Source organism: Lynx canadensis, chromosome B4 (assembly GCF_007474595.2).
Source record: "Lynx canadensis isolate LIC74 chromosome B4, mLynCan4.pri.v2, whole genome shotgun sequence".
Lineage (NCBI taxonomy): Eukaryota > Metazoa > Chordata > Mammalia > Carnivora > Felidae > Lynx > Lynx canadensis.
Genome location: NC_044309.1, coordinates 14,489,555 through 14,506,134, shown reverse-complemented (window position 1 = coordinate 14,506,134; position 16,580 = coordinate 14,489,555). Strand labels below are relative to the sequence as shown.

General features: G+C 41.9%; 1 protein-coding gene across 1 annotated transcript in view; it reads left to right on the top strand.

The window, feature by feature from the left end:
* ITGA8 (integrin subunit alpha 8) overlaps positions 1-16,580 on the top strand; it is a 188,166-nt gene that overhangs the window by 50,475 nt on the left and 121,111 nt on the right. Inside the window, 3 exon segments of the mRNA XM_032593834.1 lie at positions 5,300-5,343; positions 7,035-7,091; positions 9,813-9,865. Coding sequence (XP_032449725.1) covers positions 5,300-5,343; positions 7,035-7,091; positions 9,813-9,865 — 154 coding nt within the window.

Below are 16,580 nucleotides of genomic sequence, written 5' to 3'. Positions count from 1 at the left end.
CAGGGAGGAAGGGCAGAGGGAGAGGGAGAGAGAGAGAGAGAGAGAGACAAAGAGAATCCTAAGCAGGCTCCAAGCTCAGCATGGAGCCCAATGTAGGGCTTGATCCCATGATCCTGGGATCTTGATCTGAGCTGAAATCAAGAGTCAGACGCTCAACCAACTGAGCCACCCAGGCGCTCCAGAGCTCTTTTAACTGTTTCATCTCAAAAAGATTTACAAAGCATAAATTCACAGAGAATAAAACATTCTTTATGCCGTGAGGTAGGGATTGAACACAGAGATTTTGTGTTTTTTTTTTCTTTAAAAGAATACTTTTCTTTTAAATACAAGATAGTTTTTTTTTTTAATTTTTTTAAACCTTTATTCAGTTTTGAGAGACAGAGCACAAGTGGAGGAGGGGTGGAGAGAGAGGGAGACACAGGATCCGAAGGAGGCTCCAGGCTCTGAGCTGTCAGCACAGAGCCCGACATGGCGTTCAGACTCATGAGCCATGAGACCATGACCTGAGCCAAAGTTGGATGCTGAACCAACTGAGTCACCCAGGCACCCCTGAATACAAGCTAATTCTTAAAGGCTCTCTCTTTCCACACATTTTTTTCTTCAAGATTTTAAAAGACAATCTGTTGTGGTAGTTAAAGCATAGACTTTGGAGCTAAACCACTTGGGTTTCAACCCTGACTTTGCCATCTACCAGGTCTGTGACCTAGTTACCTAACATCTCAGTGCCTCCATTTCTTTATTTCTAAAAGAGAGATAGTGGTGATGGTAATGATGATGATGTTGGTGATGATGATGATGGTAATAATGCGAGGAGGAGGAGGATGGTGTTGATGATGACAACAATGAAGATGATAGTACCATCTATATCATAGGATTCTTAGGATTAAGTGAGCTAATCCTACATTCATAGAACAGTATAATACTGATACGTAACAAATACTATTTAAATATTAGCTATAATGAGAAAGAATTCTTGGGTTAGAGTCCATCAGAGATAAAATTAAATTCCTAGTACCTTAGAAAAGTCAAATCTTCTAATCACTCAGTGATTTAGCAAAGGAAATTGTAAAATATGCCAAATGATTTTAAACATGGCATTAAACTCCTGTTGGAAAGTTCCCCAGGAGAAAATTCAGTCCTGACCCAAGGAAATTATTAGAGGTGCATGACAGCACATCACAGGGAAGCATGGTAGGAAATCATAGTGGTTTTCCATTAGATCAGAGAAATATCTAGAAGACGGATCCAAGTTTTAAATGATATGTAAAGTAAAGGCACTATCAGGGAGTGATCCATTCGTCAGAATGGATCCATTCATCAGACCACACCAAGTCCAAGACTGCCCATGTTCACTACTTACTTAAGCAGACTGGAAAGAGTTGAAGTTCTTTGAAACCTAGTGAGTGACCTGATGTACTGTAGATTAGAAGCCCTTAACGTGGGATCCTTGTATTCCGGGTGGTACAGGGATGGATGGACTTCACAGGGTTTGAACCCCTAGAAATTATATGCAAGGTTTTATATATATATGAATTTTTCCAATGAGAAGATCCATAACTTTCATCTATTTCCCAAGTGTGTTCATGACTCAAAAAAGGTTAAGATCTTTGGTTCTTGTTTTAGAGTCCAACGTGGTGAGCTAAAACCAAAAAAGTGATATGGCCCTCACCAATCCTAGGAAAGTCATTTGGTGTGGTAGAAAAAACGTTGACGTGGCCCTCAGTTCTTGAGTCTTACTGCTCACCAACTATGTACAGTGACCGAACCTTTCTAAGCCTTATTTTCTCCACACGTCCATAGGGGTATGAATGCCTACTTTTTAGAGGTTAAATTATGGAAATATTATAAAGCTTGTGGCACATTGTCTTAGTGGGTGGAAAACATTCGCTAAACACTAGCTTCCTTTTTGCTTCTTGCTGGTGGGGTTGATGCCCAGGTCATGTATTTCAAGGCCAGGGATATTAAGAGATCTTTGAAGGTTTTCCTATGAGTTATTGAAATGGATCTGAGAAAAGTCACTTATTTTCTCTCCCAACTGATTTTTTGTAGTTGAGTGATAGTTCTGACTTGTCTTAAAACTCCAAACCATTCTATTTATTTATTTATTTATTTATTTATTTATTTATTTATTTATTTTTAGCGTTTATTTATTATTGAGAGACAGAGAGAGAGAGAGAGAGCATGAGCAGGGGAGGGGCAGAGAGAGAGGGAGACACAGAATCCGAAGCAGGCTCCAGGCTCTGAGCTGTCAGCACAGAGCCTGATGCGGGGCTCGAACTCACAACCCGTGAGATCATGACCTGAGCCGAAGTCGGACGCTTAACCAACCAAGCCACCCAGACGCCCCCAACATGACCTTTAATAACTTCTAAGTGCTGTGACTACGTGGGGTGACAGACTCCAACGTTACTGAGTGTGATGGTTGATTTCTTTTAAATGAAATTCTGAAGGTTTGCGGAAGGCTTAGTAGTGGTTGTCATGCATCTCAAATGGGATAGTCCCTTCAGACTCCTCTGGTTGACAGGCCTGATCCTGGAATCAGTCAACTCCATTATATTTGATGGTGGTTTGTTGTTAGATGCCAATTTAATTCACGCCAAATAAATACTGTTGAAAACTGAGCAGCGTGCGACCGGTTCTGATAGCTTTCCTGGAAATCTGTCCAGATAGCTTAGTTTTTCTGAAACCAGTTTTATTCTTCAAGGACATGCTTCACCTTCCCTCCCATTGCTGTGGTTGAGCAGTCCATGCCCCTGGGTAAAGTTAACCTCTCCACTTTGCACCACACCCCATTGCCTCTCGTGACTCAGAGAAGGGACTCCAACCATTCCCACATCATGATTTTCTTTGGATCATTCCCACCACTGTACAAACATACTTCTCTGACCTTAAGAAGTAAATTTGTTACTCCACTCCCTCCTCCAGCAAGCACCTATTGACTCTGCTTCAAAAGAGCTGTCACTCTTCTCTGCTGTATCTCTGTCCGCTGTATCTACTGCCTTCTCGTCTTCAACTCACCACTCAGCTGAAATGGCTCCTGTCAAGCAAACCAGTGGCCTCTATGCACCTCCTCTTCCTTGATTATCATGAGCATTGAAAGAATTCATTATTCCCTCCTCATTTCTTCCCTTGGCTGCCCAGACACTTGTAGCTCCCTCTTCCCTCTCCCTCCCCCCTTCCCTCTCTGTTGTTGATTCCCCTTTAATTTCTCTCATATCATTGAGGTGTCCCAGGGTTAAACACTTGGATTCTTTCTTTCCTCTTTGAGTTCTTGGTAACCTCATCCAGTCTCATTGTTTTTCCAGCTTCTACTGAGTTGCAGGTTCCAGGTATTTCTCCAGATGATGCTGAATTCCAGGTTCAGGGATATGTGTTCTAATATCTGGAACCTCAATTCAGTACTCAACATCTCTGTTTGAGTAGTTCTCTCAAACTTAATGTGCTCATGAGCGAACTTCTGACCTTCTCCCCAGAACACGGTCCACCATCCTCTCAATTGCTTGAGCCACATACCTTGGAAGTCAGCCTTGTACTGTGCTCTTTCTCTCACACCCCATCCATACCCAATTTATGAGTAGACCTGCTAACGAAACTCTCAAAATATGACCAGAATCTGACCATTTCTCACCTCCTGCACAGCTTGTACTCAGATTCAAGTCCCCCAACTTTATTGCAGTAGCCTCCTACCTGGTCTCTCTCTCTCTCTCCCCCCTTGCCCTCCTGTAGTCTGCTCTAAATTCAGCAACCAAAGTGGTCCTTTAGACACAGAAGTCAGATCACGTAACTTCTTTGATCTAGTGATTTTTCAACTCCTTCAGTCTGAAATCCAAGACTTTATAATGACCTAAAAGTCTCCATTCATAAGATTTTGATCTCATTTCCTACCCCTTTCCTCCTCACTCCCTCCCCTCCAGCCACCCTGGTCTCTTTACTATTCTTTGAATACTCCAGACACACTTCTACCTCAGGACCTTTGCAGTTGCCATACCTTCTGACTAGAACATACTTTTCCAATACCTCCATAATATTTACATCTCCACTTTCTTCATTTTTGGCTCCAATGTCTTTTTCTTGCCAAGTCCTCTCCTGCCAGTTGTGCCCTAATAAGGCCTAAGTCCTTTCTCATCCCACCTCCATTTCCCCCTGTACCATTTTACTGTTCGGTTTTTCTCCACTCACCATACTCACCCCCTTCAAATATGCCATTTCATCAACTCTGTTTTTTAAATGGACTGTCTCTTCCAACCAGAGCATGAGCTCCATGAGAGCAGGGTATTTTTGTCCAATGTGCTCACTATTTTTTACTCCATTTGCCTATAAATGTTTGTTGACTGAATGAGTGGATTGACGGCTGAAAAGTCCAACATCTATCCCCAAACGAACCTTCTTTGATTGTTCACGCTAACAGCATGAGCACCCAACTCTGCCAGAGCACAGCACATCCGATGTAGTTGAGGCCAGAACTCGCGCCAGACCTTCCACGGCAGGTGAGGGGAAGGGGAATTTAAATAGAAGGGGATTCTCTTCCAGGCCCTTCCTATTTAAATTAAACTAAAAGGTTAACCCCGATGAATCAAAGGATAGTTTAGATTTGTAGAAACAAGAGCCGAAAGATCTTTGATAACCAGCCAGTCCCAACTCCCACACTATTGCAGGTGACCGGAAAAAGTGGGGGTAAATGATTCATCCCAGGCATATGGCAGACCCAAGAATAGAACCACTGTCTTCTGAATCTAGAGACGGATCACTATGCCCTGAATTATATGGACTTTTCTCCCCACAGTTGCCTCTTCTGTTTGTGTTACCGACGCTTCCTTTCTGGGGGACCCTAAGCTGCCAGGTCACCCGCTAATTCTGCTGCCAACAAACACTTGCAAGGGGGCCAGACTCGTATCATTTATGATGGCTTTTCTTTAGGTAACCGAACTTGTTTTGCCATGTGAGGGTGACAGAAGCTGTACTTTTCACACTAGTACAAAAGATGTCACCACAGTGAAGGCCGGAGAAATCGGACTCAGAGGTTTAACTTACGAATCACATGCAGAGCTGAGAAGTCAGGCTTCTGCTACGCAGGCAGAAACACATTGGAGACAGGTGGTGAAGGCTAGGAAATCTCACAGGACGACTTCTGTTCTGTTTTCCGTGGTCTGTAGCAGAAGCAAAATGCAAACCCGTGACCTCACACTTCTAGCTCCTCAAGTGATGGTTACTCACGTAAAAAGCACTCTCTTTAACTCATTTCTTGGGTGGCTTAAAAATACATGTGATTCCCCTTCTAAATGAATATTTTTATCCCCAGAGCTGGTTGCCGGAGTTCCAAGAGGAGCACAGAATTTTGGATATGTGAGTACTAAGAATGCATCATACAATATTTTCTTCTACATGCAAAGAAATGTTCCCTTTTATTTGACTTTTTTAATGTTTATTTACTTTTGAGACAGAGACAGACAGACAGAGCATGAGCAGAGGAAGGTAGAGAGAGAGAGGGAGACACAGAATCCGAAGCAGGCTCCAGGCTCCGAGCTATCAGCACAGAGCCTGACGCGGGGCTCGAACTCACGAGCTGTGAGATCATGACCTGAGCTGAAGTCGGACACCCAACCGACTGAGCCACCCAGGCGCGCCACTTCCATGCAACTTTTAAGTGGCTTACCATGTCTTTTAATCGTGAGCCCCTACAGATCCATGCTTGCTTGCTTGCTTACTAAAAAGGAAGAAAAACAAACGAGGCTAGATTTTTTTTTTCCTGATCTATGTACAGGATGTACTACATAGTTTGTGGGACCCAGTGCAAAATGATAATGCAGGGCCCTTTGTTCAAATTATTAAGAATTTCAGGAGAGCACCAGCTGGGCATTAAACCAAGGGTGGGGCCCATTGGAACATGGGGACCGGAGCACAGGTCCCCACCCACGAAGCCAGCATGATCCTTGTGCATAATCTAGGACAAACTGCAGAAGACACTGTCGCTGACAGGCTGAGCATTTTCATACGGCTCCAATGACAGAAATAAGAAAATCGATCGCTATGGCACTAGTGTGTTAGTTTCCCAAGACTGACACAACAAAAGACCACAAACTGGGTGGCTTGCAACAACACGGATTTATTTTCTCACAGGTCAAGAGACCAGAGTCTGGAATCAAAGCGTCAGGCAGGGTCACGCTTCCTGCAGTGCATCTAGAAGCTCTTTCTTACCTATTCTGGCTTGAGGTGGCCACTACCTGGTTTTGGTGTATGTCAGCACGATTTCAGTCTCCGCCCCTGGCCTCGTACGGCCATCCTCCAGCCGTGTCTGTGTGTCCTCCCCTTTTCTCAAGAGGACATCAGTCACTGCACATAGGGCCCACCCGAAATCTGGGATGACTTCATCTCCATTTCCTGAACCTGTTTCACCTACAAAGACCCTATTTCCAAATAAGGTCACCTTATGAAACTCTGGGTGTTGTGAATTTTGGAGGGACACTATTCAAACCCATTAGAGCTAGTTACCCCAAAGTAGGAAAAGAAAATCAAGACACCTTGTGACCAGAAAAGGTTATATTTTAAATAATGTTTATTATTTTAAAACTCTAGTAAATGTAATATCTGAAGAGAATTAAAAGTAATATTTTTGCTATCTGGGTAGCATTTTTAATTTTAACCTTTTTTTTTTTTTTTTTTGCAAAGAGCCATAATCATCAATTTTTCATAACATAAACACAGAAGTGAATTTGGATAAAAATCATAATTAGGTGAATTAACTGGCCAGCAGGTTAATTGCTGTGAGCATTCAGTTGAATTCAATTTCTGTTTTCCCTTTTCAGATTAGTAAGCATGCATTTTATCTGAGAATGTCAGAGACTTAACCATAAATAAAAGTTCAGTTGGATTTTTTAAAGCTCATTCTTATGGGATTGCATTTTTGTTTTACATAGCATTAACTGTTTACCACTCTTCCCCCAAATTTAAAACTGATTTAAGTTATAATTTAAAATGTGGGTTTTTTTCTCCAATTCTGTCAAATGATATAACCTATCTCATTTCTATGATTTCAGGTTTCAATCATTAACTCTACAGATATGACTTTTATTCAGAATTTCACTGGTGAACAGGTGAAGACCTTTTAATATCAAATAATGTCACTCGGTACTCATAGTAAATTGCAATGTTCATACCATTTATTCATTCATAAAAGAAATGTTTACTGAGCACCTACTATGTGCTAGGAACTGTTGCGGGCCCTGGGAATATAACCATGCCTCTGACAGACAGGATCCCAGCTCTCCTGTTGTAATGTCGCTAACTGCTAGGATCTGAGAGCAATCCTGTTATGTTCTGGTCCTGTATGGAGCGTGCTTGGTGGTGAGTTCCAGGTATATGCCTTCCCTCTGAGAAGACAAAGGTTTCTCCTAGGTCTCACTGTATCAGTCGGAATCAATGGGCTTGTACTCTGTCTCTCTTCCTCACTGTGACTGGAGCCTCCACCCAAAGCAACATTATGTGGGGGTTCACAAGCTTCCTGATTCTGATCCCTTCCTTCCAGGGGCCAGATATCACTCCTCACCCACTGTTACTGGCCGAGGTCTTATTAAGAAAAGCTTAATTGCCTGTCATTCTCTGAGGTCATACTTCATTCACCACCCTGAGTTTTCCTGGGTACTGTGATCTGTGGAAATTTGGCACATTTCTTTAAACAACGAATGTGATATGGTTTAGGGAGCCATCATGAGTGAATCAGTTTCTCTGGGCAACCCATAACCAGAAACCCACACTGCTGAATTTCTAGGAAGCCTCACATTAGAGTCTGGCCAAGTTACATCTTGGCCTCCTGGATCATGGTTGAAGATCCTTAGATGCTCCCCTCTTAGCTAGAGATACAGATTTGCAGTAATGTCATTGTCAAGCAATTTTGATTGATAAGAGTTTTTTAATGAGCATGGCACATTTTTTGTATTCTCCCCCCAAATTGGGGCTTTAGTCTATCCATTACTCAGCAGTTTTCAACAAAGTGTTTGGCAATGTCTCTCATGAACTGTTACGGTAAATATGGAGACGGAAGGCTGGGACAATAGTGAACCTGAATGAACTTACAACTTTTTAACTATTCTCAAGTGACGGTATTTAATGGTTTATTGAAAATGTGGCAAGACTTCTCTTTTGCCCAGCTCTGTTTCACATTTTTATCATTAGAAGGTCTTTAAATATTATTAAATTTGGCCTGTCTATAACTTCGTGCCCTCCATACCATCTAGCTGTTCAGTCTTGAACTTCAGAATTCAGTGCGTGAGGGATGAAATTCCTCTGAGTGAAGGTCACACAGTGCCACACTAGGAGTAAGAATTTCACTGTAGATGGTTGGAATAGAGAAGTGAGGTGGGAGAACTGAGTTACTGCACAGTTATCTCGTGCATTTGTTCCCTCTGCCAAGAGCCTTTTGCACCTGGTACCTGTATCTTAGTCTTTAGAATACTATTATAAAAATGCCACAGATTGGGTGGCTAAAAAAAACCAAATGTTTGTGTCTCACAGTTCTGGAAGACTGGGAAGCCTGGGATCAAGGGGTAGGCAGATTCAGTATCTGGTGAGAGCTGGCTTCCTGATTCATATACATGGCCATAGTCTTATGTCCTCAGATGGTGTAAGGAGGGCTTCAGAGCTCTCTGGGGTCTCTTTTATAAGGGCACTAACCCCATCATGAGGGCCCCACCCTCATAATCTCATCACTTCTCAAAGGCCTCACCTCCTAATACCATCATATTGGGGGTTAGGGTCAATATTTGATTTTGGGGGGGGAAGGGAGAGACACAAGCATTCAGTCTCTAGCAGCCATGTATGTTTGGAGGGGAGAAAAGAGGTAGGAGACGTTAACTATTGAGTGACTCTTGTTAACCCATGTATTTAGTCCCTCTGCAAAGAGTATCTGGCACCTACTCTGAGCTGGGCCGTGGTCAGGCAGCGCAGACAGAAGAGTGAACAACACAGACCAAAGTCTGCCCTCTGTGGAGCACCCTTTCTCGTGGAATGTAGACTAATTAAATTAGTAGATTACGCGAGACTAAGTCAGCTAAAGCACTTGATGCCGAAATATGGAAACAAAAAAAAATCCTGACAAGCTCAAACGATGGGCCAAATCTGAAAAGACAGTAAATGTTGAAAACATAGCTTGAAAAACAACATCTTAAGAGCTAAAATGTGGAGAGATTGTGGAACACTACTTATACTCAGAAGAGACTTAGAAACCTTAGTGGACAATAAACTCAATGTGAATTGATACTGAGACATGATTTCCCTTGAAATTAAAGCCACTTTTATATTTCAATGATTTAACCCAAAGCTAAGAGTGTAAATCCTACTTAAGGCTTCTCCTGGCTGTGCGTTCATGGGGTATCATCTGTTCTTTGGTATCACATGTGGTAACTCTAAGAAAGAAGCTGGTGCTCCAGCTGCAAATATTTCCATATGAAATTTCATATGGAAGTGGAATTAAACTTACTCTATGAGGTTCAAGATTGCAGAAGTAGATAGGAGTAAGGACTAGAAGTCACAGAGCGGCCAGTTTTGCAAAGAAAATTCTGATAATTGTGTCCACAGATTGAATGAGTGGATTGTTGAACATCTGCAGAGGATGTCCAAGCAGATGTCAGAGGTACTGAGAGGGAAATTATGCGTTGGATCAGACTAAATGACTTTAAGACTCTGTCCATGTCCAGGACTCTATGAATGCACTGCAAAAGTCTGCCGCAATGAGATTCATCCTTCAGGGAAAATTGAGAGAGGACTATAAAAATTATTTTTGAACATAAACTATGTCATCTTCTGGTTTCCCTTCACAGATGGCATCTTATTTTGGATATACAGTCACAGTGTCAGATGTTAACAATGATGGGTAAGTTTATAAGAACTTCCTCACTCACCATATGTTATATTCATCCACAGAGACGTTGTATTTTTTTTTTCCTTCATGAAGTAGATCCTTCCATACTTCCTCAACAGAACAGAGACTCTCTTGTTTTAGTTGTTTTTTGGTTCAGGAGAAGAGGACATAACCCTCCTATTTTATGTCTTTCTGGAGACTTTCAACGTCTATTTTCTTTTCTTTTTTTTTTTTCCCAACATCTATTTTCTAAAAGGACTATTTTACTTAGCTCTATCTTTAATTTAATAAATTGAATAGTCTTTGGCCATTCAAAATCCAAAGCCATTGAAGCATTTGCTCATCTGTCTGTCGTTACCCCTTAGCATGTGATACATTCATAAAACATGTGCACATAAATAAACATTTTTTTCTCCTGACATTGTTTTAACCAACAGACTAGTAACACCCATGGAAAAGATGAAATAATATTAGTTTTTCAGATGATAGCAGTAAATCATGCTTGAGTTTGGACCAAACACCGTAACAAATTATGGTTGTGTTTAAGTCATTACTTCAAAAATAAACTATTATTAAACATCTCTTTGGTTCACTAAAACCACCTACTCGATAGATAAAACAAATGATTAAATAAGAAAGCCAATACGTTGAGATAGAATGATTATCCATCCAATAAATATCGTTGGAACACCTACTGTGTGCCAGGCATTATTCTCGGTGCCCAGAATATAGTGGCAAATGAGGCAAGATAGATCTCTGCTCTCAGAGAGCTCACATTTTTATAGAAATCAAGTACCTGCAGAAGTCTGACTACATCCCAGGGTCTGGATTAAGCAAGCATTTTAGATAACATCTTTGAAAGACATTAGCTATGACCTTCGTGTAGACAGAAACGTACTTTATATATTATGTGGTGTCATATGAATGGAGATACATTTAGTCACTTTTGTACCTTTTGGAAAATATCTTTTTTCTTCCATTCAACATATATTTCTTGAGCATCGAGCATCTAGCATCTAGCACACTAGCACTGTTCTAGGCACTGGGATATGGCAGAGAACAAAATAGAACCCCCCCCCCCCATTAGGGCTATACTAGACATGGGGAAGTGGAAATTCCAGACGGAAAACAAATGAGTCAAATAAAATGCATTGAGATGATGATGAGCACTAGATAGGAAGAAAAAAACAAAAACCAGAAGCACTGTTCAGTGCTAAAAAGAAATGAGCTATCAAGCATGAAAAGACAGGGAGGAATCTTAAAGGCATATTCCTGAGTGAAAGAAACTGACCTGAAAGGCTATATAACTGTATCTCTCCAACTAGATGACATCCTGGAAAAGGCAAAACTATGGAGACAGGGAAAAGATTAGTGGTTGCCAGCGGTCAGTGGGGAGAAGAGGGGTGTTCAAAGGCCAGAGACGAGAGGATTTTTAGGGCAGTGAGACAACTCTGTAAGACACTACAGTGTGGGATCCAGGTCATTACACATTTGTCCAAATCTACAGAATGTTCAGGGCACTTGGGTGGCTCAGTCGGTTAAACGTCCAGCTTGGGCTCAGGTCAGGATCTCAGTGCTCGTGAGTTTGAGCCCCACGTCAGGCTCTGTGCTGAGAGCTCAGAGCCTGGAACCTGCTTTGGATTCTGTCTCTCCCTCTCTCTGTCTGCCCCTCCCCCACTTGCCTCTCTCTCTCTCAAAAATAAACATTAAAAAGTTTAAAAATCCACAGAGTGTTCAGTCCAAGAGTGAGGCCAGTAAACGATAGGGTCTGGGTGATGATGATGGGTCCCTTAGGTTCATGGACAGTAACACACACACCACACGAGTAGGGGACACTGATGGGGGGAAGGCTGTGCGTATGGCAACAGGAATGTACAGGAAATCTCTGTATTTTCTGCTTAAGTTTGCTCTGAACTGAAAACTTCTCTAAAAGACAGTCTATTAGGGGAGGTAGGGAATATTGGGAAGGTGGTGATATCAAATGGGGTAGATAGGGAAGACCGTGGTGTTAAGGTTGAGGAAAGTTGAGGAAAGATCTACAGGTGCTGGGGTCAAGGGGAAAGAGTGCTCAGGTTTCTGGAGGTGGGGGCTGCTAGAAGCCAAGGAATGTGAAAGAGGCTTGGAGAGGTGATGAGGGCACAGGATCAGAAAACTTTGTGAGCCACTGCATCTATAAACTGCCTTACCCAGTGCCTCGCAGACTATGCTATGGACAGGATGAGTCTGTTTCCAAGAAGGACACATCTCGTGAGCCACTGGGGGATTCTAAGTAAGGGAATGGCCTCTGACTTGGGTTTCATCAGACACGCTCTGTCTGGTGGGTCTCGGCAGCCGTGAGGCCTTCTGGGGGTCCACTGCCCTAAGCCAGGTGGGGCAGGACAGTGCCTTGGGCCAGAGCAATAGCTGTGGCAGGAAGTAAAAGGGTTGCACTCTGGATGTATTCTGAAAGTATATTTGAATGCCAATCTTACTTTACCCATCAGCCGAGCTGTGAAGAGAAAGTAACGATCAGGACCGCCATTCATAATTTCCAACCTCAATGGACTGGACTTATCAGAGTGATTTAGGGGAAAAAAAAAAAAAAAAAGGAGAGGTGGGACTGAAAAAGAACGTGAGTCCACGACATGGTGTGATGTCCCAAATAAGGAAGCCCACGCTTTAGTCAAAACAAAACAAAACAAAATCCCACGGCGGTCATTGGGATATGCGCAGACACGTTTCTTTCAACAGATGGTAACACAACACACACAAGGGCTTTTCCGGCCCGGGAGCCACGTGGTGTTTTATGGGGCCCCGAGTAACTCCGTGTGTGCCCTTCCTTTACTTCACCCTGCCCTGAACCCTTTCGGCTCTCCCTTGGGTCAACACTGTGCCCTGCAGGATACTGCCTCCTTCCTGGAAACACGTTCGTTCCAGTCCATAGCAAAGCTCTGTGACAACACTTAGAGTCCTTTTTTCTTTTTTCTTTTTTTTTGGCCACGTTAATAAAAAAACCAAGAATACTTGTGAGGAAAGGACCTTTTTGGTCCCCTGCTGATCAAATTTAACATGGTAGTTACAAACACAGGAATAGTCCAGGGATAATTTGTTATTTCTCGATGTTCTTAAAAATTACTATGCACGTTATTTCTTTTTTTATTAGGCAGTATAGTCTTCAGTCTTTAGACTGCATCAAAAAAGTGAGTCCATTATCTTAATATTGCCGTTCTTTTTTAAAAATTTTAGGGGCGCCTGGGTGGCGCAGTGGGTTAAGCGTCCGACTTCAGCCAGGTCACGATCTCGCGGTCCGTGGGTTCGAGCCCCGCGTCGGGCTCTGGGCTGATGGCTCAGAGCCTGGAGCCTGTTTCCGATTCTGCGTCTCCCTCTCTCTCTGCCCCTCCCCCGTTCATGCTCTGTCTCTCTCTGTCCCAAAAATAAATAAACGTTGAAAAAAAAAATTAAAAAAAAAAAAAAAGATACAAGATGGGGCGCCTGGGTGGCGCAGTCGGTTAAGCGTCCGACTTCAGCCAGGTCACGATCTCGCGGTCCGTGAGTTCGAGCCCCACGTCGGGCTCTGGGCTGATGGCTTGGAGCCTGGAGCCTGTTTCCGATTCTGTGTCTCCCTCTCTCTCTGCCCCTCCCCCGTTCATGCTCTGTCTCTCTCTGTCCCAAAAATAAAATAAAAACATTGAAAAAAAAATTAAAAAAAAAAAATTTTATTTATTTATTTATTTATTTATTTATTTATTTATTTAGAGAAAGCACACACGCAAGCCAGGGAAGGGTAGAGAAGGGAGGGAGAGAGAGAATCCCAAGCAGCCTCCGCACTATCAATGCAGAGCCCGATGTGGGACTCAATCCCACTAAACGTGAGATCGTGACCTGCACCGAAATTAGGAGTCAGGTGCTCAACTGACTGAGCCACTCAGGTGCCCCAACATTGCCATTCTTTTAAAAAAATTTTTTTTTAGTGTTTATTTATTTTTGAGAGAGAGACTCGAGCCAGGAGAGGAAGAGAGGCAGACAGAATCTGAAGCAGGATCCAGGCTCCAAGCTGTCAGCACAGACCACAACGTGGGGCTCGAACCCACGAACTGTGACATCATGACCCGAGCTGAAGTCAGACAGTTAACCAACTGAGCCACCCAGGCGCCCCAACCGATGTTGCCATTCTTAAAGATAAAGTGCCCACAGATTCTCAGTCTGGATGTCATGTGCCATTCTTGGTTACTGTCATGCTATGTAAATTCAAGGCCCTATTATAAATGAGTAAGCTATAGATGCCACTGAGAATCTTTCACCCCAATAAAAGACAGACAATTCACATGAAGTCTGAAATTACAATAACAAAACTACAATTTGCCATCACCTTTGTAGCACCTGTGTTTCTGGAAAAAACCACTTGATACTGTTGACTTTCAAATAGACATCTTATGTGTCTAGCTTTATACTTGATCTGAAGATAGGGGCCTGAAAACCACTACTAAATAGCAACAGCAGCGTCCTCACTGGGTGGGTATTTGTCCCCAGGGAAGGCACAAAACAACCCATCAGGGCAGAGACATAAACTGCTGTCCCTCAGAAATCTTAGCAGAACCAGAAAAGAAAGGCAGTAAATCATGCATGTGTCAGTGACTTTTCTTAAGCTCCATGTGATGGCTCCATGTCAAGAGACATGTGCCCCGATTTTGAGAAAGCATGCTTTTGTCGTTCTGACTTCTGACAGTATTTCTAGCAGAGATCAGAAGGCTGCGTGGGATTTACAGGAAACCCGAATCCCTACCTCAGATAAAGTTTTCCTGGATACGATATATTTGGTGCCCCCAATTTCTTAGCCATTTCAAATGCAAAAATGTCTATTATCCACTGAAACTATTGAAAAACCCAATATTGCTACAAGCAACAAAATTTTATCATGCATGATTGGCAGACAATGTTTTTTCCCTTCTCAAAGTGTCTTCCTGTGTAATATATGTCTAATAACATAGGACAACCCAAACTACAGTCCAGTGAAGCTATCTAAAATTCACACATGAAGGGAGGGTGTCTGGGTGGCTCGGTCAGTTAAGTGTCTGACTTTGGCTCAGGTCATGACCTCACGGTTCATGAGTTCAAGCCCCATGTCAGGCTCTGTGTTGACAGCTCAGAGCCTGGAGCCTGCTTCAGATTCTGTGTCTCCCTCTCTCTCTCTCAGTTCCTCCCTCTCACTCTCTGTCTCTCTCTCTCAAAAATAAGTAAACATTAAAAAAAAATTTAAAGCTTGGAAATTAGCATATTTGTCCTTGAAACACTCTATAACCATTTTTATTTTTTAAAATAAAAATTGTATGTTTCAGGTATACGGCATGTTTAAGGTATACATAGGCACAGTGAAATTAATCACTGTGATCAAGCTAATTAAGACATCCATCTATAGGCTCCATCTATATTCACCCAACTATGCAATCCATCCATTACAAAGTTACTTCTGTGTGTGTGTGTGTGTGTGTGTGTGTGTGTGCGCGCGCGCGTGTGTGCACCGGCGCGTGGTGATAACACCAGAGATCCACTCTCTTAGCAAACTCCTAGTAACAGTGTTATTAACTGTACTCACCATGCTATATGCTAGATCTCTAGCATACATCCTACATGACTGCAACTTTGTATCCTTTGACCAACATCTCCCTTTGCCTCTATCCTGGCCTCTGGAAACCACTGGTCTACTTTCTGCTTCCATGAATTTGACTATTTCAGATTATACATATAGACACACACATATATAGATCTATTTAACTATCTCTATATACATATATATGTGAAAACATATAGATGCACTCTCTGCACATATATTGATCCAGATTTACATATATGTATAGAATACATATAGATTCCAGTAACCTTAAATAAGGGTTATGGTCGAAGAGTAACATACATATGTGTTTAAATGTTTTACCCTATTTTTTGTAAGAATCTACATTCCTGTTTATTAAGTGTACATTTTATTAATTTCCATTATTTTTATAAGGTCTTACTTCCACTTTATAAAAGTATAAAATCCCAATTTCAAAGTTATTTTCCCCTATGAACCTTAAGATTGCCTTTAGTGATTCTAAAAACAACTGATTCACGAGAAAAAATTCAGTTATAGTTTTTTGTGGCATGGCATATAAGAAAATTCAGTCCGTATGGTTATATTAAAATGCCATACTAGTCTGCTGCATTTTACTGAGTCATTAGTAATGATTCATAAATAATTTTACAGTCTATAAGTATATATGTGTGTGTGTGTGTGTGTATGTGTGTGTGTATATATATATATATACATATATATATATATGTTGAAATTCACAAAACTCTTTCTAGCTTACCCAGCATTTATCAGTCAGTGATCAAGGAATTATCAGTGAGCATCAATCACCCATCAAAGTTCAATACTAAAACTGAGATGCAATTCCCATTTTTTACCCAAATTTCTAGTTTCCCAGAAGACTTTTTTTTTTTTTAAGGCCTGCCTCTTTTAAACCTTGGATCTGAGTAGATGTTATGCAGTGACTCAGAATAGGATATTAAGAAGAACACTTGTCTAGTTGAGTGTTCATGGTTCAGAAGTTAGGACTCCCCATGTTCTGTGATATTAAACCAGACTTTCCCTTCTCCGGCCAAGAGATAATTAAGTACTATTGTGTATCAGACTCCCTCGTGAACATTCTCTGACAGGGTGTATCATCTTCTGTACCCACCATGCAACAAATGCAAGGTCCCTCCAAAA